General features: G+C 40.7%; 1 protein-coding gene across 2 annotated transcripts in view; it reads left to right on the top strand.

Moving 5' to 3' along the window:
* The window catches only part of NAXD (NAD(P)HX dehydratase), a 59,576-nt gene extending 43,149 nt beyond the window's left edge, over positions 1-16,427 (top strand). The window contains exons 6-10 of one of the 2 annotated variants that reach the window (XM_006017232.3): positions 2,457-2,507; positions 2,598-2,702; positions 3,061-3,181; positions 12,317-12,437; positions 15,677-16,427. In XM_006017232.3, the coding sequence (XP_006017294.1) occupies positions 2,457-2,507; positions 2,598-2,702; positions 3,061-3,181; positions 12,317-12,437; positions 15,677-15,827 (549 nt within the window). In that variant the 3' untranslated portion in view covers positions 15,828-16,427. Of the gene's footprint in view, positions 1-2,456; positions 2,508-2,597; positions 2,703-3,060; positions 3,182-12,316; positions 12,510-15,676 lie in introns of both variants that reach the window. The other variant, XM_025196079.1, reaches the window with a different exon arrangement.
* The last annotated feature ends 5,058 nt before the right edge of the window (positions 16,428-21,485 follow it).

Consider the following 21,485-nt stretch of genomic DNA (forward strand, 5'->3'; position numbering starts at 1 on the left):
GATAGAGATTTTTTGGGCAAATACCGATGTCCAATTTTTAAGGAGCCATATTGGCTGATACCAATCCGATTCTGATATGCAGCCGGGCAGCTTCGTGACCAGTATCAGGCTGGTAAGTCTGTAGGGAAGGGGTGGGGGCGGGGGGCAGATAGAGGTTCCTGCAGTGAAGGAGGGATTGGGGCTGGGCCTGGGGTACTCTCTGCACTACTAGGGCAGGGTGCGGGATGGAGCCACAAGCAGCTTATCCAGGAGGCACAGGAAGGAGGGCAGCTCTCACCACTGTGCACACCCTAGAAGGGCATGTGGGGGCGTGTGCCTCCGGATCTGTACACAGGGTGAGGGTGGCAGCTGCTTGGGGCTGGGGAGGTGCCGGACTCTTCCTGGTGGGAACTGGGCGGGGCTGTGCTTGGGGCAGGCAGCGGGGGTGCTGGGAGAGGGGCTACAATGGGGAGCTGCAGCCACTCCAAATTCACTGTAGCACCCCCAACCCTCCCTTCCAGCACCACCGCTACCCGCCCCAAGCGCAGCCCAGCCCAGCCCCCTGCCGGAAACAGCCCAGTCCCAGCCTGCAGTGGCAGCCCGCCCTCACCCCACACACAGATACAGGGGCACACGCCCCCCATGCCCTCCTGGAGTGTGTGCAGTGGAAGGAACCGCACCCTCCTCCGCATCCCACAGATGAGCCACTCATGGCTCTATCCTGCACCTCACCCCGGCTGTGCATCACCTGCTCCAACCCCACTCCCTCCCTCACCACAGGGGCCTCAATCTGCCCCCCACATACCCCTTCCCTCCCACCACAACAGACTTACCAGCCAGATGCTGCTCTCCAAGCCGTTGGGCTGCACTCCTGGCCGCCTGCACACTGTGGCCAGGGCATTTATCAGCAACATCAGGCAAAAAAAGCCGATTGCCGATGCTGTCAATTTTTCCTATATTGGTGCCAATCTGATACGGGACCAATGTATCTAGGAAACTATGCAAATGGCACCAAATGACTTATGTCACTAAGGTCTGAAAGATGCAAGATTGTAATGTGTGCTCCCTGCCTCGTTCTTCCCCAGTACACACACACAAAACAACACAAGTGGATTGTTATAGGAAAGTGTATAAATTTCTGGTAACTGTTAACAAACATAACTATGTGCATTGGAAGGACTCCTTGTAAATATTGTTGGGTTCTAAATTAACTCAATCCAGGCAAAAAAGCAGGCCACCCTCGGTGTTAAACTGATAAAAATAAATATTATTCACACGATATTTAGTTAACCTCTGGTGCTCACAGTCACGTGATACCTAAAGAGGGTTCTAGGGTTAAAAAACTAAACAGATGTTTAGATAAATAAAATTCACTGTTACGGGGGGAAACTAGGTAGACTCTCAAGATTCAGGGCAGAATCCAAAAGAGAGCAACCAACGTTCTGATATTTCCTTTCTGTTGAAAGGGAATGGGAACAGACCATTCGTGTAAAATACAACTTTGCATTAAAGCTCTACCCTCTAGAGTAGTGGTTCTCAAACTTCTTACACTCAAAACACTCCTTGTTAGATTTGAGACACCCCATCGAAAATGCCAGCTCCTAGGTTTCACTCATTTTTTTGACTATGGAAAAATAAATAGCAATTCTTTGGTTGCAAAGAATTTGGAAAGACCACAACAGGTCAGAATATTTTTGACACTGGATTCCTGTGTGAAATCTCTAGACTATCTTGTGTATCATGTGTAGGTGTTTGCACACTTAACAGTGCTAATATTGTGTGCCCCCCCATTGCACACTACAAAGGATCTTATACCACCTCACATGGCACCCTGGATGCAAACCACTGGTATAAAACTTTAGGTTATTTTAAACCGATGCTGGTAATATGAAACCTACATTTACATGAACATATATCTACACAGCTCATGTCTCATATAAGATATTGTGACTGCATTCATATATTTCAATATGTGTGAGATCAGAAAAGTAACTTAAATTAGCATTTTCTTGCTCAACAGGTCTACTTGCTGAGTGATTTTGGTCACCATCTTTTTCTTTTTTTTGACTAGAGATATGCTTTTTTATTTTATGTTAACCTCAAAGTCCATTACCTAATGAAAAACAAGTTGGATTATTTTCTCATTTGCATAACAACACAGTTTTTACCAAAGTTTAATTTGCAAAATCTCTAATGCTGTTGGTTATGTAGGAAGCAAAGTGCACAGCTTGACTCTAAAACCTCATGCTGAGTTAGAAAATATGACTTTGTAAAATGAACAACTTTGGTATGGAAGTGTCTGCTATCACTTTTCAGATTCTAATCACCATTTTAATCCTTACTTTGAAATGGTGACCTGTGTGATCAGACTGATTGCACAGCACATTTTAGACACAAGGAAAAATACTGAATTTCCTTTAGTTGTGGTGAGAGTTAAATACAGCAAGCATCTTACAGTCAACCTATATTTCTTGCAGGGTATTATAGAAAAATCCAAGGTCAAAGGAATCCCCATTGTCATTGATGCCGTAAGTATGTTTTTTCTTTTATTTTCTTTTTGTTGTTGGCTGACACTTAAAAATCTGTTAACTAAATTATTTTTCTACTGTCTTGTGCAGGATGGATTGTGGCTCATTTCCCAACAGCCTTCTCTTATACAAGGCTACCAGAGAGCTATTCTTACTCCAAATTATATGGAGTTCAGCAGACTGTATGAAGCTATGGTGAGCTTATTTTATTTTTTAGTGGAATTTTGTATGCGCAAGTTTTACCCTTTTTTTTTTTTTTTTTAAATACTTGGATACCATTTCAACCATGTAGTATATTGTTCCTCATTACTGGAAAGAGTATCATGCAGGTTTACTTATCCCCATGTGTTAGTTGTCATGACAACACAAGATCATTGCTGGCAGATCTTAAATGCTAAAAAAAACCCTTTCATATAATTATTTTTAGCAGCACAAAATGGATGGAGGGAAAGAATGTAAAAAATATGTATAGAAAGATGCACTTAATTTGTTTAGACACTGTTTTGTCCTCATGGTAAAGTATGTAATTCTGTATGGAATTCTTGTGTTATAGCTTAGAGACCCTGTAGATAGTAATGATCATCATGGATGTGTGTTAAGGCTCAGCCAAGCCATGGGGAATTTGACAGTTGTTCAGAAGGGAGAACGAGATCTTATTTCAGATGGAGAAAAAGGTAAGCCTAGTTTTCAGTTCTGTGATTCTTTGGGATTGTTTTAAGTTGTGTTCCATCTGTAACTGGTTCATTTGATTCAATGACCCTTTTTTTTTCTGCACAGCAGTATAAATGTCTTTTGAAGGTTGATGTTTAGAAAGGGTGGGACATTACACTGCCTCAGATGTTAAGGAAGTCATGTTATGGTTCTGTTTCTGGCTTTAAAATGGGCGTTACCTACCTCAGATGTTGAAGAGCTTATCTTTTTGTCAAGTGTTTTAAAATCCTCAACTGAGAGAGACTATATTATCTGACTGAGTCATTGCCAAACTGGTTCCAAATACATATACTCCGAGACAGCTTTGTTGTTTCTTCCTGTCTTTATGTAGCTGAGTCTTGGATGGCTGCATAGACTGCTCAGTCACTTGATGTTGCCAATGCTTTTTATTGTAGATCTGTGAACTTCTGTCCTCTACAATGCCACAGCACTGAGTGCTGGAAACTAACAAAGCAGCCATGCAATGTAGTCTTAACAGCATTCATATTAAATTTTATATAGGTAACAACTGCACCTTTTAAAGCACTTCTTCCAAAGGTGGTTACATTATTACTTAGCACTTTAGAGAATGAGTTGCCTACTTTATGCCAAGATTATTTTCTTTAATTTATATAACTTTATTTCACATAATGTTCTTATGCCTCATTAATATAAAACCTTTTTTGCATGATAAACAAGATCTCTGTATGCAGTGTGAGCTAATATGAATTACTCATCTCAGGAAAAAAAGTATACCACTGTAACAGTTATTTTGATTATAGTCTGCCAAAAGTTAAAATATCCTGGCCACTGTGTATTCCATATAATGTTCTGAAGCACTGAAAGGTTTTTTTCAGCATTTGTTTTTTCCACTGCATACTAATGACTGAATTTTCCTGAACAGTGGAAAATGGAGGGAGAAGAGAGTCTCTATCTTGTGTTCCTCTTGCCTACTCTTGGGATTAGTGTCCATCTTCTTGAAAATTCTAAGAGTAGGCAATTAGCCCTAGCCCCTCTTTCCAGCAGGATTCAGAGGCCCTGAAAACGGGAAGCAACACAGCTGCTTTCCAAATCTGATTTGGAATCATTGCATGTGCTGTGAGCTTGGAGAATGTATGATCTCTTTTGGTATTTTCACCATTGTTATTTTTCCCTCTTCTGCCTCTATTGCTCACCTGTCTTTTTAAAGTTGAGTATCCAGCCATTTAGTTTGGCATGAAAAATAATCATTCTGTGTAGTAGAATGATTTTAGGTGTAGTAGATTGGTCCCACCTGGACATTTTTTTCCATTATAGAAGTTTTACCCATCTTGGGTCCTTCGACCGTGTAGACAGAAATTGTTGAGGCATCTGAGAAAGCAGTCTTAGATTCTGGAGTTAATATGAGTTATGGTGTCTGTTACAAACTTCACTATATAAAGTCTGTAGTCCTGGGGAAAAGTTTGTAGTCAAGGCAGGTGTTTGCTTGGCAAGCAGAAGAGTCAGCTCTGTTTCCTGTTGATTGGGATGTTCTTTGTATCCAGCTAATTGCATCTGAGATGTAATGTTTAGCCTTGTCAGCACAAAGAAGCTCCTCAACTCTGACTCTAAAATTACATTGCAAGAAGAGGCTCTGCTTTCTGCTTTAGGCCACAGCAAAGGATCAATCTCTATCATGCACCTTATTATAGTCTTCAAGTTCTCTAAGCTTAACTTCTGCTTCATCTGTGTTCTCTTGATCTGATGTCATTTTTTTTTTCAGCTAAAACACCACACATGATGATTCCAGTGTGGGGGGAAATCCAGGATCGGATCAGGACAGTGTGCTCTGGGTCCAGTTCCATGTTCTGAGAAAAATCTGTACACTCCTTCTACTACCCCTCTCCTTTCACTCTCAAATTGCCATCCTCCAACAATCTTTATAGCTTACCTTTCTCCTTCCATACATCTCAGACAGCTTCAACTTATGCATTTAGCATGTTGTTTCTTCTTTTAAATGTTGTGGTTTCCAGATTTGCCTCTTAAACTCTCTCCCTACAAGACCTCTAATGCATGTGTAAGCTTTGAAAAGTAAATCTGAATATGCTACAGAAGGTGAAAGTTGGAACTTTAAATACAAATTATGAGGATGCTATGTGCCAAAAGGAAAGCTTTCTGAGGATACAGGGAAAACTGTAGAAGTGCAGGACAAAATATAGACAATGAGGAAAAGAGTTGTCGAATACTGATTATATTGGTTACTTACCACTTTGACTTTGGTGTTAATAAGGTAAGTATAGCACTCAAGAGTATCCTTTTTCTTTGCCATCTGAATAAATCTGAGTGAGACTGAAGGAGTTAATGTGTTTAGTTTAACATGGAAAAGTTATGATATTACTTGATAACAGTCTAGAAATACATATATTGGGAGAAGATATCTGATAGCAGAGCACCAAAAGAGGCATTTCCAGTGACTGGAAGCTGAAGTTGGACAAATTCATTTTAAAAATAAGACAGAGATTTTGAACACTAAATTAAATTAACTGTGGGAATCATTTACCTAGGGCTTCAGTGGATTCTCAGTTGCTTGAAGACTTTTAATCAAGGCTGGATTGCTTCCAAAATTTCTGCTATAGCTTATACAGATACTGGGGGCTTCATGCGGAAGCCACTTGGTGCAGCTCTTTGACCTGTTTTGCAGTAGGTTAAATTAGATGTCTAAAACACAGTTCCTTCTGGCCTTAAAAACTGAATAGTTCATTTGCTTACATAAGCCTCCATGGAATTGGCAGAAGACCTCTGCTCTTTTCGCCACAAGTGAGAACTGTGTTGTTCTTGCGTGTCTTGCTCTTTCTTTAAAAGCTCAGTTCAGATATGAGCGGCCAACTTCCCAGTAAATGTAATCAGCAAGACTTTTAATTAAGTTTTATATACTTTTTTTTCTCTTTCCTTTTGCAATTCTGCTTTATAGCCTGGTCCTCATTTGTTGATTTCCTGCTCTACAAAGATGAGCCCCACCATGCACTTGGTAGGTGATATCAGTCCCATCAGTGAGCAGGGCAGGCGTGAGTACTCAGCCTTTGGGGAAGAGGTAAGTCAGCTTTTACTCAATATGGCACAGCTCTCTAAGGCTTTCTTTTTACTGTTCTTTGGAGAACTGGGCAATAATAAAGTGTGGTTATACCAATTTTTGTTCCTAACAAGTTTAAAATTTAGTTGGGTCCTTGAGGTATCAGTTTATTTTTAAAATAAATTGTTTTGTATTTTTACAGTTTCCCCAGCACCATGTATAGCTTTAAAAAACAGTTTTTGGCAGACAATGAGACATCTGCTTTAATGCAAGTTCTCCTGCCAGTGCATACGAGTAGCGTACTCCTTTCACCACTTCCTCTCATACTGCTCAGAGGAATGGGGGAGAACATAGAAAAGGGGCAAGTTAGAGGAGTGCCTCAGGGTAAAAAGCCAGCTCTTGGCAGAATTGCCAGTTCCATTCCACACTAACTTCAAACTGAAGGGTCTTCCACTCATTTTGTGGGTGTAAAAGTGGCTGTTTGGGTACTTGTCCAAGTCCCTTTCTTACTTGGATGCTGTTGTCACATCCAGCCAATCGGTTCTGTTGCTGCCCTAATCGGAGGATAGGGAGCTGATTCTCATTCTGGTTCTGCATGTTGTTGCTGATGGAGAAGTTGCTGTTCCATTCTACAATTCCAGCAGGGTCTCCAGTGGCCACCTGGCATCAGAGTAATTTCCCAGCTCCTGGTCCATCCAAGAAGCAGAAATGGCTGGAAAAGTCAAATAAGACCTGAATGTGTTAAACTCTCCAGTGATTGCTGAGCTACTCTCAAGGACCTTTCTAAGTTTTAAAAGTGTGATTAGGGAATATAACAGTATAAGCACCCTTTAAATAAAAGCCAGCTTACCTTTTCCACATCAGCAGGGCTATTACTGCAGCCTAGTCATTAGAACTGGGGCATGTCACCAGGAGTCCACGGTGTCTAGCTTAGCTATTTTGTGGACCCAGCTGCAAAGGAAAAAAAAAAAGAAAAGTTACTCATTAGTATGGGTAGCAGCAGGGTCAGATGCATATTAATAAGTATATTAGTCAAAGTGAAGAATCGTAAAGCTGCACATTATTTGTAATGAGGGACAACAATGTTTGGTAACTACATTAAGTTTTTTATAGGAAATAGAGATCTTAAAATTTTTAGTTAAATGATACAGGTTGTTCCAGTGGGAAAAACTGATAATTAGCTAAGAGAAACGTGGAAGAAATCATTTTCTTTGAGGGTCATGTAGCCCATCCAGTCTTGATTTAGAGAACTTAAGAGATAAAGAATCCACCACTTTCTTTAATAATTTTGTTGCAAGGGTTTAATAACATTCATTAGTATTAATATTTGTACTTTATTTCTAACTTGAATTTGCCTGGTTTTCACTTCCAGTTGGTGGTTTCAGTCATTGTTTTCCACTAGATATGAGTACTTGAGTACCTGATATTTTCTCTCCATGAATGTACTTAAGCACTGTAAACAGTCTCCTTTCAGTCTTAATATCATAAGATGAACAGAATGAACCTTAGGTTTCTCACTGTAAGGCATTTTTTTCTCCAGCCCTTAAATATTTTTTGGCTCTTTTCTACACCCTCTCAAATTTTCCACAAGCCTTCTTAAAATGTGGACACTGGAACTAGGCACTGTATTCCAATATTGCTCTCACCTGTGCTGTGTACAATGGTAAAAAAGATCTACCTACTTATTACTCCCCTGTTTATACACTCAAGGATCCCATTAAACCATTTTGCCACAGTATCATATTAGGGCATCATACTGAGCAGCTCATCCACTGTGACTTCTAGGCCCTTTTAGAAGTTTCTCTTTTGGATGATACAGCCCCCATTCTGGTCCTGTGGCCTGTCTTATTCCTAGTGCATTTGCATTTGGCCATATTAAAACATGTTTTGTTTTATAATAATCAGCCTTAGGTTACCAAAGTGATTCTCTACCACTGCTGTCCACACTATGAAGTACTCTGCCCTTTTTTTGAATTTTACCAGCAGTTTTTTTTTTAATTTCAGATCACTGATGAAACCATTGGGTTTGCACTGATCCCTGTAGAACCTCACTGGATGCACCCAGTGATGATTTGGGGGATTTTTACAAATAACCAGTTATTAATACTTTTAACATATGTTATTGTCATATTTTGCTACTTTTTTAGTTGGAATATGGAACAGTACTGCATGAAACACCTTATAAATGTGTCTTACCTTGGCACTGTTATCTTTTATACCTTATTATCTCATCAAAGCATTAAATCAGGCTTGTTTGCCAAGACCTGTTTTCCATAAAACCAAATTGAGTGTAATTTAAAGCATGGAAATATAACTGATTCTTCAACCATTGAAACCTGTATCAGTTTTTCCATTATCTTGGAAAAGTTAACTCACCAAGATGTCTTGGTCATCCTGTTTGTCTCTTTTGGATAATGGCACTACATTCATGTTTCCAGTGGGTGCAAGATACCCAGGCCTCCTGATTTAAAATTTTAATTCCTACTAGGTTTTATTTCTAACTTCTTCTTCTGTTCCTAATGGACTGAAAAGTGCTTTGCCATCCTCGCATAAACATACATCATTGTAATTGTTGCTAAATACAGAACAAAAATATTTGGGGTGTTTTTTTTGGCTTTATGAATAGTTATCATCTGCATTTAGTACTGAGCCTACATTATTGCTAGTGACTACCACTGTGTCATGCAAAATCAGCCAGATGGCCATCTGTTTTATGCAGAGGTGGTCTCAGAAAATGTTCTGATTCTAGCCTTCTGGTCTGCAAAATTTGTTTCCAAGACACGGTGTTTTAGGCATTGTGTATAACACAACATATCTTAGTACTGGAATGAGCTTGAGCATGCTCTGTCAACCCAAGTCCCCTGGCATGTTCCAAACTAAATGCATCAGTGAGGACACTGAAAACTCATCCGTCTGTGCCTGCTCTTAACTCCTTGAGGTCTGGCAGGCCCTCAGAGCGGAAACAAGCCTGAAGCTGCAGTATTAGTGAACTTTCAGATCTGGAGCATGCCTGTGGATTCAGGTAAGCAGTGGTCTCAGGTCCACCAGTACTGGGACATTTTGCTGCTGTGTTAAAGTCAAGACTGTAGAGCAAGCGTATTGAATTCATCTTGTTCCCTGGAGTGGATCCAGACCACATGGCTCCTTGTAGGCCAAATGGCTCCAGGGTATGAGGACTTTTTCACACAGCCCTTGCTTGTCTTTCTGCCTCCAGTGGTCATGCCCACTTCGATGCTATATATCTCTGATTAGTTAATATGTAAAGAGCAGATCTACCCAGTCTTCTGTGTGACTTCAGACTGATGCAGCTTAACTACCTCTGTCTGCCCATGTCTACCTAAGCCACAGGTGCCCATATTCTGTGGTAGGCCACACCAACCACTAACCACTTCCTTAAACTCTCTTGCCCACTAGTAGCTCACTGGGCCAGAGCCAGCCTGCGAGTCAGATGCTTCAGCTCACGAAAGCTTGTACCATATATTTACATCTACTTTGGTTATTTTATAAAGTGCAAGTCTACCCTGCCTTCTGCTTGATTTCAGAATAACACAGCCAGCTACATCTTTAAATTACTTATTTTGCATTTTTGGAGGCTATGTCATGTTTTGTCATCTACCATAGAATTGTAGGGTTGGAAGGGACCTCAGAGGTCATCCGCATAACCCCCACTATGCAAACACAAGACCCATTATTCCTATGCTATCCCAGATGAATGTTTTTTTTCAGCCTCTTCTTTGAAACCTCCAATGAAGAAGATTCCATACCTACTCTGTGCGCCTTAGTCTACTCTCCTGCTAGTATGGCAGTTTTTTCTGTTTCTGTTTTCTGTGCTTAGATTGCAAGGATCCGCTTTTGTTTATTGCCTTCAAGGTGGTGTGTATGTATTTGACACTTTTTATAATGGGCTTAGATTGCTGAGTTCCTTTACAGTTTAAACCTGACTAGAAGTGTTGAGGACTGTGACGTTTTGAGGTACATAGTGAAAATGGATTACTTAGTAGGGGCATATGCTCAGCTACTACTTGGAAGACCAAAAAGCCTTTAACATAGGATTTCTGTTCTGCTTCCTAAAAGGTACTCAAGACCTTAGAGTGAAAACCCAAGGAGCTACCACCTCAAAGCAGCAGAATAGGGGACACATTCTCCAATTGATTATATTAAGAAAACAAAACACCACAACAAAGGGACAAACCGGTTTTCATATAGTTTATCTGGCTAAAGTTGATGTGTAAAAGTGCTCACTGAGAAGCATATCTAGAATCCAGTTTAGGTGGGGAGGAGGTAAAAATTGGGAAAAAAAATTAACTTCTGGGCATGCTGTGGTGACATCTGTAAAGTGAGTGCCAAATGAACCCCTGCCCTCAGGCATCAGAAATGTCCTGTTGCCTAGCTTGATGAGCTCAGCAATTGTTTTTGGGACAACCGGCAAGAGAACCTGAACCACTGTACAGTTCTGTGTTGCAATTGTAAGCAAAGTGAGGGGTAAGATTTCAGGGAGAGGAAAAGAGGGGTTACTGTCCCAAATATTCGTGTCCTGCTGGAACAAGTTCTATTTATTCTTGGCCCTAGAACCTAGCAGATGAGTGGGCATAGGAAGCATCAGCGGTTTCTGGGTAGAGAGAGCAAATGAGTGTTAGGGTAGTGAGAGCTGTTGCTGCTTTCCATTCAAGTTGCAGCATGAAAAGCTCAACTCTGCTTGGATGCTTGTGACACCAGTAGCTTCCCTTCTCTATTGAGGTGGGAGGAAAGGCTTTATGCCCCTGTCCCCACAGCCTGACAGGAAGAGAAGAGGGTGGATTCTAACCCAGGAAAGGAGTTTGGGAGGACAGCTGCATTGAAACATTTCCATAGTCAAGCAAGTTATGATCATTCGATTGTAAGCAGAAGTGCTGCAGAAAACTATCTGTGGGGCAGTTGCTCTTGTAGCACAAATGTGAACTTGCCCTTCTCTCATCTCTTTGGGACGAGAATGTAAGTGGTACAGTTCACTTTAAAAAAAAAAAAAAGTAACAAAGTAGCTCTCATAGTGCTTCAACAAACGGAAATATCATTACTGAGGCACTGAGTGATGATGGGACTTGCCCAAGGTGACCAATAGGCCAGTCAGTTGCTGGGTCTGTGTCCCAATCCTGTCCTCTCTTTTAAACGAGTAGTTCCCAAACTGATTTGTAGAACACTGATGGTTTGAGGAACAATGGTTGCATCTTCCTTCATCCCCTTTGAATTGTGCAGTGGGTAACAAGAGTGTCTGCAAGAAATTTTGAGGGTTGATCTCGGTCCCTTAGCCCAAAAAGTCAGAAATACTTCTGGCTTGTAAGTGCTTCTGAAAATGTTAAGCAAGGTCCCTGCTCAAGGGAGTTTACAGTGTAAAGAGATGCTATGCTGTAACTTTCTGTTGGACTTTTTGCTTAATTGTTTTATGGTGAGAGTGGGTGCATATGCAATAGGATATTTGAATGTTTTGATCATTACTTTTGAGAGTTGAAAGGGATACTCTGGTGGAACTTGATCTGTGGTATAGGATTTTTTTTAAATAGTTTGTTTTTACAAAGCCTAAGGAAAATACTTTCAAAGTGTTGCCTTCTGACCCAAGCACTACAGGTTCGGGAGAAGGGTTGGAGGTGTTTTTGCTATTTATTCCCCTTTGCTTTTTATAAATACACTTGCCTCAGATTTGGAAACTCTGCAGGTCAGGGATTGCGGAGTGCTCTGTATTTGTACAGCTATCATTGCGGAAACCCAGCCCTGGTTCAACTCTGGTGGTGTTGGTGATGGTGGGTGGTGATAATGATGACATGAGTTTATGAAAACATAAAATGTGAAGTTAACTAGAGACAGTCTGTTGTCCAAGCTGAGAGAAAAGGAAAAAGTAAACTGCTTGATATAAGATACTTTAAAAAGTTTTTTTTTATAATTGAAAACTGTGATAGAATCCTTAAAATTGTAACTTACCAAGATCTCTTTGATTAAGAAGTTGTTCCAGCATATATTGCATTTTGTGTGTGTTTCTTCAGTTCTCACAGCTATGGTTATATGCATCATTAAAAAGAGTAAAGGTGCATGACCTTTTGTGTGTTGGTTTATTTTGTAGTACTCGTATGCAGTCATGAAGGAAGCAGCAGAAGATGTGGTGGACAAGGAGACCTCCTATCAGGTTCCCTTGGAGTCTTAGCACATTGGGCATTTCTTGCTGGACCAGAAAAGACAAATGGGTATGATTGCATTAGTGACTCCTCTTCTCAGATGAATCCATTATCCTTATGGCAACTGTTGCAGAAATGCTGGTAGGAAGCTCGAAAAAAAAATTGGGGGCATTGGGAATAGGGCATCTGTACATCCACTTTGGTGTAGTTTAGAGCACCCAGTGTAGGGGCTGAAATTTTTATGAAGCCAAGTGTTGTCTCGACTCTGAAAATCATCCGAGATTGTGAAGCAGAAAAAGGATGCAAACCTGCCCGAATTGATTTCCAAGAGCATTTGTTTACCAGAACATGTGTTTTCAAAATGATTGAATTCGTAGGCAGAATGTATATAACACATGGCACTAAATAAATGGCAGTCACTGGAAAGTAGTGAGATCCCAATAATAAACAAATATACATCATGCTGTGTTCTCTCTTTGGCTTGATTTATCTTCATGCAGTTAGGTGATTCAACAAGTGTAATTTGTCATGTAAATTGAAACTTATAAATAAAATGTATAATTCAAAGGGGCTAACTCTGAGCCAACTAAACCAATTACAGGTGCTGACAAGCATTTCATTTGTCTGTATTGAAAGCAGCCATGCTTTTGAAGCCATTGTTAGCTCTTTTGTCATAAGAATATATGACAGTTACTATCAGATCAGACTAGTGGCCCATATGGTCCTTTATCTTTATTGTGACAGTGACCAGTACCAGCTGCTTCAGAGGAAATTGCAAGAAATCCTAAAAAGGACAGTATGGATAATTTTCTCTCTGAATGAACAATACTTAATAAACTGTGGAAGCTCATTTACATATTCTGCCAATTAGTTCCAGAAGTTGCACACCATGTACAAATAAGTTCCTTTGGTCAGTTATAGATACGGTGTCTTCTAATTTAATTGCAAGTCCCCTGGTTTTTATGTTACATGAGAAGGTAAATAGGAATGTTTAATTTACTGTCTAACACCATTTGTTATATGCATTTGTTTATGCAATCATTTGTCTTTCCTCTATGGAGTCTTTCTTTTTAATCTCTCCTCATATGACATATTTCAGGGTACTTCTAGGCATTGTCATCCTCTTTCTATATAAACATTTTCTGCTTTGAGATATGGTAATCAGGACTGAACACAATACTTCAGATTAAGGCATACTGTGGACACCTATTGTTAAAACATGCAGTTATTTTCCTATCACCTAACTGCCATCTGTATGTTGGTTCATAGTGATGCCCGTGTCTTTGGTCCCAGGATCATTTTTGTTTAGGAATCTTTTTCATTTTAACAGTAATTCCTGAAATAGTCCTCAGTGGCCTATAAATCTTGGTAGCTGTCTCTTTAAAGATGATAAATTGCCCATAGTCCCCTGGTACAGTAGCTGATATTAATGACCATATATTTCAGACCATTTTATTCTTTCAGAATGCTTGGATGTACAGCAGCTAGTACTTATAACTTACTGCTTATTATCACTGTGTTCCAACATCTCAGTCACTGACACAGATTCATTTTCATTGCTTAACAAAAGGAGATCTTGAGTAGGCATCTTCTCAACATCAGTTGTATTGATTACTTTGCAGAGAATATAATTTAAGAAAGAAATTCTCTATATTTGACTATTTGCTCTTCAGATTTCCCCTGGACTTTTCTTATTTTAATGTTACATTTTTCAAGATGCAATTTAAACTTCTTTTATTGGCTTCACTTTCTGAAAAGTATATTTTTGATTTTGAAGCACAGTTTCATTTCTTACTGTCATGACAGGTGCAGACAAACTTCTTAGTATTGTCTGGATGCTGCCTGGTTCACACGGATGTCAGCGGAAGTTGTAGTCTGTAGTTAGTGTTTTATTACAGCACTGAACTAGGGCTTACGACAAGATTAGTAACAAGTTTAATCAGGCTTTCCTAATGCTGAAATTTGACAAATCTAAAGAAAAATAAACCCATTTTTGCTGAAAGACAGTTGCAACTGGCTCTATAGTCAAAACCTTAATGTGTAAAGTAGGCTGAATGCTAAGTCTCTGCAGGGAGCAGCATACACCAGTAAGGGTGTGTTCTCCAAGTGTCTTGGGTCTCCAAGGGACTTTGTACAGTCTGCTCCAGTGTTTTTCAGATTTTTGATAACTGGGACACGCCTTTTTTTTTTCTAGGTTAAAATTGGTGGCACACTTCACTCTTAACACCTGAAAAGGGAAGAGGGGGTGGACAACCTCTTGGCGTGCAGGCTGGATGAGTGACATTGGGTCAGTCTGCAGTCCTGATCTTGCCCCACAGCTTGGAAATTAGGTCTCGGAGGAGCAGTGGTAGTGTTAATTACCACTGCTCCTCCGCCACCAAATTTCTAGATCTGTGCAGAGCCCCATGGGCTGGATGACAGGGATCCTGCCAGACCTGATACTTAAAATGTATCATTTTTGGCAGCATGCTTCCACTGCTCTGCCACAGCAGGCCTTTTAGGAATTGCTGGTCTATTCAGAACCACCACTTCTCTGCATGTGCCAAAGAAAGGGGTATCTTGCAACTTGCTTCAAGCAATTTGCCCTGCTACCTGTGGCAGTCTTCAGGTGGCTCAGCTCCAGACCACCTCTGCATTACCTCGTTCCCCATGTGTGCTAGGGAAGAAAGAAGTTCTTGTCCACTTCGGTGGATCATGTCAATCCCCAGTTTCTCTGCCTAGCTAAATCTGACCCAAAGCCCTTGGGAATGGGCTTGGATGGGGAAGAGAAAGGGGTGCTTAGAAATTAAGGCAATTAAATTTAAGATGGGTGTGGAATGCACATGTTCCTGAGCAGTAATGGGAACCTGTATCAAAGCAAGCAGTTAACTGCAGACTGTTAAAAGAGGTGTCTTTTTGAGTTTGCAGACTGCTTAGGTACTACCTTTAGAAACAGCTTTTTACAGGTATTATTAACCTTCAGCTTTTCTAAACTTGAGAATCTTTAGGCTGGGATTTTGATGGGAAGTGCTCACAAGGAGATTTCTAGCCTAAAGAGCCATAATATAGAAATGGAAGAACCAGTGTGAGGCGGCTGCCTGTAACACTGCAAAACTTACTACAGAGAGGAAATAGAAGCAGTGAAGAGTCCCTGAATTACATTGTCACTGTTACTGACTCCAGCTTTATCGTACAACAATTGTAACTAAATTCAGCGAGAAGATTATTAGTGTGTTCCTGCTAAAAATACACAGTTTTGCTACATAATTTTTACTACATATTACTACATCATAAGCTCTACATAATTTTTTTTTCTTTTTTCCTTTCAGTCAGAATCCTTTCCTAGTGGCTGCATTTGGAGCTTGTTCTCTTACAAGGCAATGTAACAACCAAGCCTTTCAAAAATTTGGACGTTCAATGACTGCCTCTGACATGGTTTCAGAAGTTGGAACAGCTTTTAACAAACTTTTTGAAACCTGAAGCCAAAGCAGCAGAGAGGAAGACGAGGAAGAATAATGGCTGCAACAGTAATTAAATTTACAGTAGAATTTACATAAGTAATGCACCCTTTCAAGTGCTGTAGCAGCATTGGTATGCTAGGTAGATTTTTTTATTTTTAAGAATAGAAAAATATGATTAATGTAGATATTTTTTAAGAGTTTGGAATACAAAAATGTTTTGGCTGAAATAAGCTGTAGTTGCAGATCTGTTATAATATAATAAAACTAAACTGAAAGTATTCCTGTTCTTTTTCATAGTTATTGAGCAATAACTAAAGTGTGTGGGAACTGCAAAAATGCACTTGATACTTATAATGAAAGTAAAATTCTTCCACCAGCTCAACAAAATTTCTTGGCTTACACCAAGGATGTCATGATTTTGTTCTTAGACTGTGTTTCTAGGACTAACTACTGCACTTCATTTTTCTCCATGCTGTTTTCCTTTTATTTAAATACGTCTCTTTGGAAATGGAATGTTTCAAATGTAATTGGTTGCCTTTGCTCATTCCTAGTCTCTGAGGTGTCATTCTTTGAATTTTAGGTTCTCTTTTTTTTTTCCCTTTAAAGAAAAAAAAAAAAAGAGGATCAACATGTTTTAAAAACTAGTCCCAAGCCCCCTTAGAATAAGGTCTTACTGTAGAAGCGTCAGCATGAGACATAGGAATTATGCTTAGCTGAATTTATTTACTTTATATTCCACTACTGTTCTGGATTAGTCTAGAATGTAATATGAAAAAATGTGAAATTTAGTGATTCAGAGAGGTACTAGGTGTGGTGAGAAACAAGTGATATTTAAACTGGTCACAAATGCCAGTGGTTATAAGAGACTGAGTGCTTTTAGGCCAGTTATGACTCAAATTGCTGGACTGCAGCTGGATTGCTGGGTCTGAGAACATTAGTGTATATATGCATCTACAGCTATTAATCACCAGCATAAATATTAATTGAAGGGACAAAAGGCAGAAGGCTGCATTTAATTAGGCTGCATTAGTGGCATGCAGGCAGTCAAATGCAGCTAGCTCACTAAAAGACTACTGGGGGCAGGGGATTGATGAAAATGACAAGAGTTGTCAAGCTTCAACTGTAGCAGCTGAGTTTTTAAAGGCTTTTGCTTCATCATCATAACAGTGGAAGCACTTAGTGTCATGGAGGAAGTGTTCATGGTTTCATTTGTATCTTGCTAGCTGGATGAATTAGATGGCAGAACTCCTCTAAAATCAGGAGCTGTGTGGGATTTGATGTAGTCTGGGTTTCTTTAAACTTCAGAAATTCAGCCTAAGCACATTGGGATAGAAGTAATTTCAGGGGAAAAAACAAAATCAAATACATTTCTTACACTTTCAGTAAGTACCAGCTTGTGTGGCCCTATGATCAACATATAACATAACTCCAAATGTACATACTAGTGTGTAGGAACAAGCCTAATGATGGCATGTTATCACATGGTGTGTGTCCATGTCAACCACTTTTCCAGTGGCCTGTTTCTACAATGGAGTTTGATACCATACACATTAGTCAGATTGCACTTCAGCCTCTTGTATAGCTTCCTGCATTGAATACCTGAAATCAGAAGGCTGCTCTGAATATGTCCTACCCTTATAATTAATATTGTTGGATGCACTGTGACTACTACCTCACCCCAATGCATTATGGTTTTTCCTTTTAAACTGGTTACCTATTTTTAAAATGGGTTTTTAAATAATGTTGGCTCACTTTGTTCGGTCAGGGTTCTAATTTTTTTTTTTTTTAAATAAGAGCAATGGTCTACTCACAAAAGATGAATTCACAGTGTATTACAATTACACTGTTTTGTAAACTGTCTGCTTCCTTGGAGGGAAAGTAAACTATTGCTTTCTCCCTTTGGAATTATTTTTGAACCCTGATTCCAAAAATCAGAAAATTAAACTGTTTTAAAACAGCTGTCAAATCTGTTTAAGATTTTTTTTTTTTTATTTGGAGCGTAAATAGTATTATTTCTAACTTACGTTTGTAGGTAAAGCCAAATCAGTAAAGACTTTTTTTTTCTCTCAAAATGAAATGGCTTGATATCAGTGATCAGTATGGATTTGTTTTAACGATACACAAAGTTGTAACTTTGTAATTCCCCAATGTATACCAATTGTTACCGTTTAATTTTAAAAATTCTGAAAATGTAGCAATTTCTTTCCATAGGAAATAAAAATATAGCAAATAAAACAACTGTTGTGTACTTTTGTTTTCAATGATCCAGGGACAATACCCATAGAGGCTAAACTGATCCATCTTCTGGATGTCACCCTCCATACCCATTCAGTGTCATTGCTGATAGTGTTGGTACAACCAATGGCAATTTTTATTATTACAGAATTGTCCAAAGTAAGCATGTGTATACGTACATGACAAAGAGAGATGCTTGTCCCCCAGCCTACGCACACTTAAAGGAGGCAGGAAAATACCTAGGCATGATGATTGACTTTCTGTTCAAAGATGCTGTTAAAGAGCAAATCTTCAGCCTTTGAATATATTAAAGTACTGCTGCTGGAATGCACATTTTCAGAAGACAGCCTTATAGATCATCCAGTATTCTCATTTTCTCCCCGTATACCTTTGCTGAATTTGAATATGAAAGAACCCTTTTGCCAGTAAAGAGAGCTCAGACACTGGAATCTGACCAGGTCTTCAGTGCCAGAAGTTAAAAAGGCTATGCCTAGCTCAGTACCCATCACCTAAACCATCCACTTAATTTTTAATGTGAATGTGACCAAAAAAATATTAAGTGCCTTAATTGGAAAGGGGACACTGTTCCTTTGGCTAATTAGAAATGCTAAGTGTCTGTAGAAATAAGCATGGCTGAAGTATGAGAGCCAATTTACTCTTCTGTTCCATTCTCATTCTTAAACTGCTCCCAAGTTTCAACTGCAGGGCCATAGCACAGGCTTGTGCAAGTCAATTAACTTCCATTCCTTTTATTATGCATCTACTTACCTTGCAGGGTTGTTTCTTTAAAAACTAGTGACTGGACAGATAAGGTATTTATGAAAGTGTTTTCTAATTCTGAACATTTCTGCATTTGTTAGGGAAGCCTGCTAATGTATTTTTGTGCAAAAATGAATTGAAAATGAATGCAGCTTCAATTCAGAACAGACTTACAGGTAAGTTGATAGCATCTTTTACTTAACATGATTATAGGTCTCATAGGGCAAACCTATAATTATCTAAGATGGAAATATATCAAGACTGAGAGAGTCAACCTTGTGCTACACCTGAGAAGTGTTATAGTTAACCTAAGGGCAGAAGAATAATTATTCCGTTCTCTCTAAAGGGTTGTAACCTCTTCACTTCATCCGTATCACTTCTTGTTAACTTGCCAGCTGATTCAGCAAGTTGGTCTGCCAAAGTACTATTTGCTGGAGTGGGGGAAGGGAGGATTTCCAGCAGAGGGATGTGTTAAGACTTGTTCCAGGCAATATTTCCATTCCACACCTAGCTTCCAATTACTAACCCGTCTTTGAACTAAGGGAACTGGGCTTCTTTATAGGCTGAAGGAACGCTGAGGGCACGAGCCCAAGCATGTACGTGGCATCTTTGTAATTCTGTGTATATATACTGTACAGTGCACCCACTTTGCACATCCTGGGTAAGTGCGTAATCATTTAACAGCATAATCACTTAACACCTTGCAAGCAGTTTACAGGCCAGTTTGTGCCCTCACCCTTTTTGAGAGGCAAGCCTTTCAGCTTGGTGTGAGGAAGCTGGAAAAAAGGAACCCTTTGGGGCCAACAAGCAATAAACAGGCCAGCTTCCAGGTGAGCTTGCTAGGGAAGGTGTCCAGTGAAAGAGAAGGCAGATTAAGACACTCAGGGAAATGGAGGACGTTGCAATGCCAGAGCCACTGCCACTGTGCTTCTGCTTGCACCTGTGAGGTTTCCGTCCAGGCAGGATTGCTCACCATCAACACTTCCATCCAGGTCCAGGTTTGACACTGTGGAAACTGCAACTTGCAGGTTCCTTCCAGTGACAGCCAGGTAAGGGAGTGCCTGTGGTGTGAACAGTGCCTCCTGGTGGTATCTCTCAGGAAACAGGCAAGAGGACTATAGGAGGAGGTAACGAGGCTCTGAAGCATCCTCCACACCATGAGGCATTCATTGATTCGATGCTGGAGGAGACCTCCAGGACTGTGGAGGAAGAAATACCAGTGCTAAAGAAGAGAGGACATGGACACCCAAGAGTGTGGGAACTGGAGGCTTGTGACTTCTGGCAGCAAGCAGAGATGTTCACTTCCACCTGCAGCGGTTCATCTGGAGAACAGATAAGAGAGCCCTAGCAACAGAGAGGGAGGAGCACGTTCCATTGCTGGAGGAAGACAGGCCAGGCTTCACCAGTGTGGGAAGGATTGAGATGACTGCCACCAGGAAGAAGTGATGGTGGTGGTGGCTGGAGACTCCCTTGTGACAGAGAGAACCATCTGCTGAACTGACCTGCTGTCTCGGGGAGTCTCCTGCTTGCCCAGAGCCCGGATCAAGATGTCATGGAGGGACTATCAATGCTCATCCAGCACTCTGACTACTACCCATTGCTTCTCATCCATGTGGGCACAAATGATACTGCCAGGGGAGACCCTGAGCGTATCAAAAGTGACTACAAGGCTCTGGGTGCAAGGGGGGGGGGGTCTGGGGCTCAGGTTGTGTTCTCATTGATCCTTCCAGTCAGGGGAAAGGGCCTGGGCAGAAGCAAGAGCATCCTGCAGATCAATACCTGGCTGCGCAGGTGGTGTTGCCAGCAGGCCTTTGGCTGCTTCAACCATGGGATGCTCTTCTAAGGAGGAGGATTGCTGGGAAGAGATGGGATCCACCTGACGAAGAGGAAAGAGAGTCTTTGCAGGCTACTGGCTCGCTAACCTAGTGAGGAGGGCTTTAAACTAGGCTCACCAGGGGATGGAGACCAAAGCTCTGAGGTAAGTGGGGAAGCAAGAGACCTAAAGGAAGAGCAAGCAGGAGAGGGCAACAGGCGAGGTGTTCTCATACTTCCTGAGAAATCAAGGCAATCAACTAGTTACCTCAGGTGCCTGTACACAAATGCACGGAGCCTGCATTTGAAATGAGCGGGAAGACTTGAAAGTCCTTGCATAGTCACAGAACTATGATGCGACTGGAATAATGGATACTTGGTGGGAACTCACATGACTGGACCACTATCATGGATGAGTAACTGTTCAGGAAGGGCAGGTGGGGAGAACAGGAAGAGTTACATTTTATGTAAAAGAGCCATATGATTGCTTAGAGCTCTAGTATGAAACTGGAGATAGGCCTGTTGAAAGTCTGGGTTAGGGTAAGCAGGAAGATCAATGGGGATGATGTCATGGTGGGGATCTGCTATAGACCACCAGACCAGGAGGAAGTGGTGGATGAGGCTTTCTTCAAACAGCTAGCAGAGGTTTCCTGATCACAGGCCCTGGTTCTCATGGGAACTTCAGTCACCCTGACATCTGCTGAGAGGGCAATACAGCAGTGCACGGGCAATCCAGGAAGATTTTGGAGAGCATAGGGGACAACTTCCTGGTGCAAATGCTGAAGCAGCCAACTAGAAGCCATGCTCTTCTTGACCTGATGCTCACAAACAGGGAAGAATTGGTGGGGAATGTAGTTGTGGATGGGAACTT

Source organism: Alligator sinensis, unplaced genomic scaffold (genome assembly GCF_000455745.1).
Source record: "Alligator sinensis unplaced genomic scaffold, ASM45574v1 scaffold288_1, whole genome shotgun sequence".
Classification (NCBI taxonomy): Eukaryota; Metazoa; Chordata; order Crocodylia; family Alligatoridae; genus Alligator; species Alligator sinensis.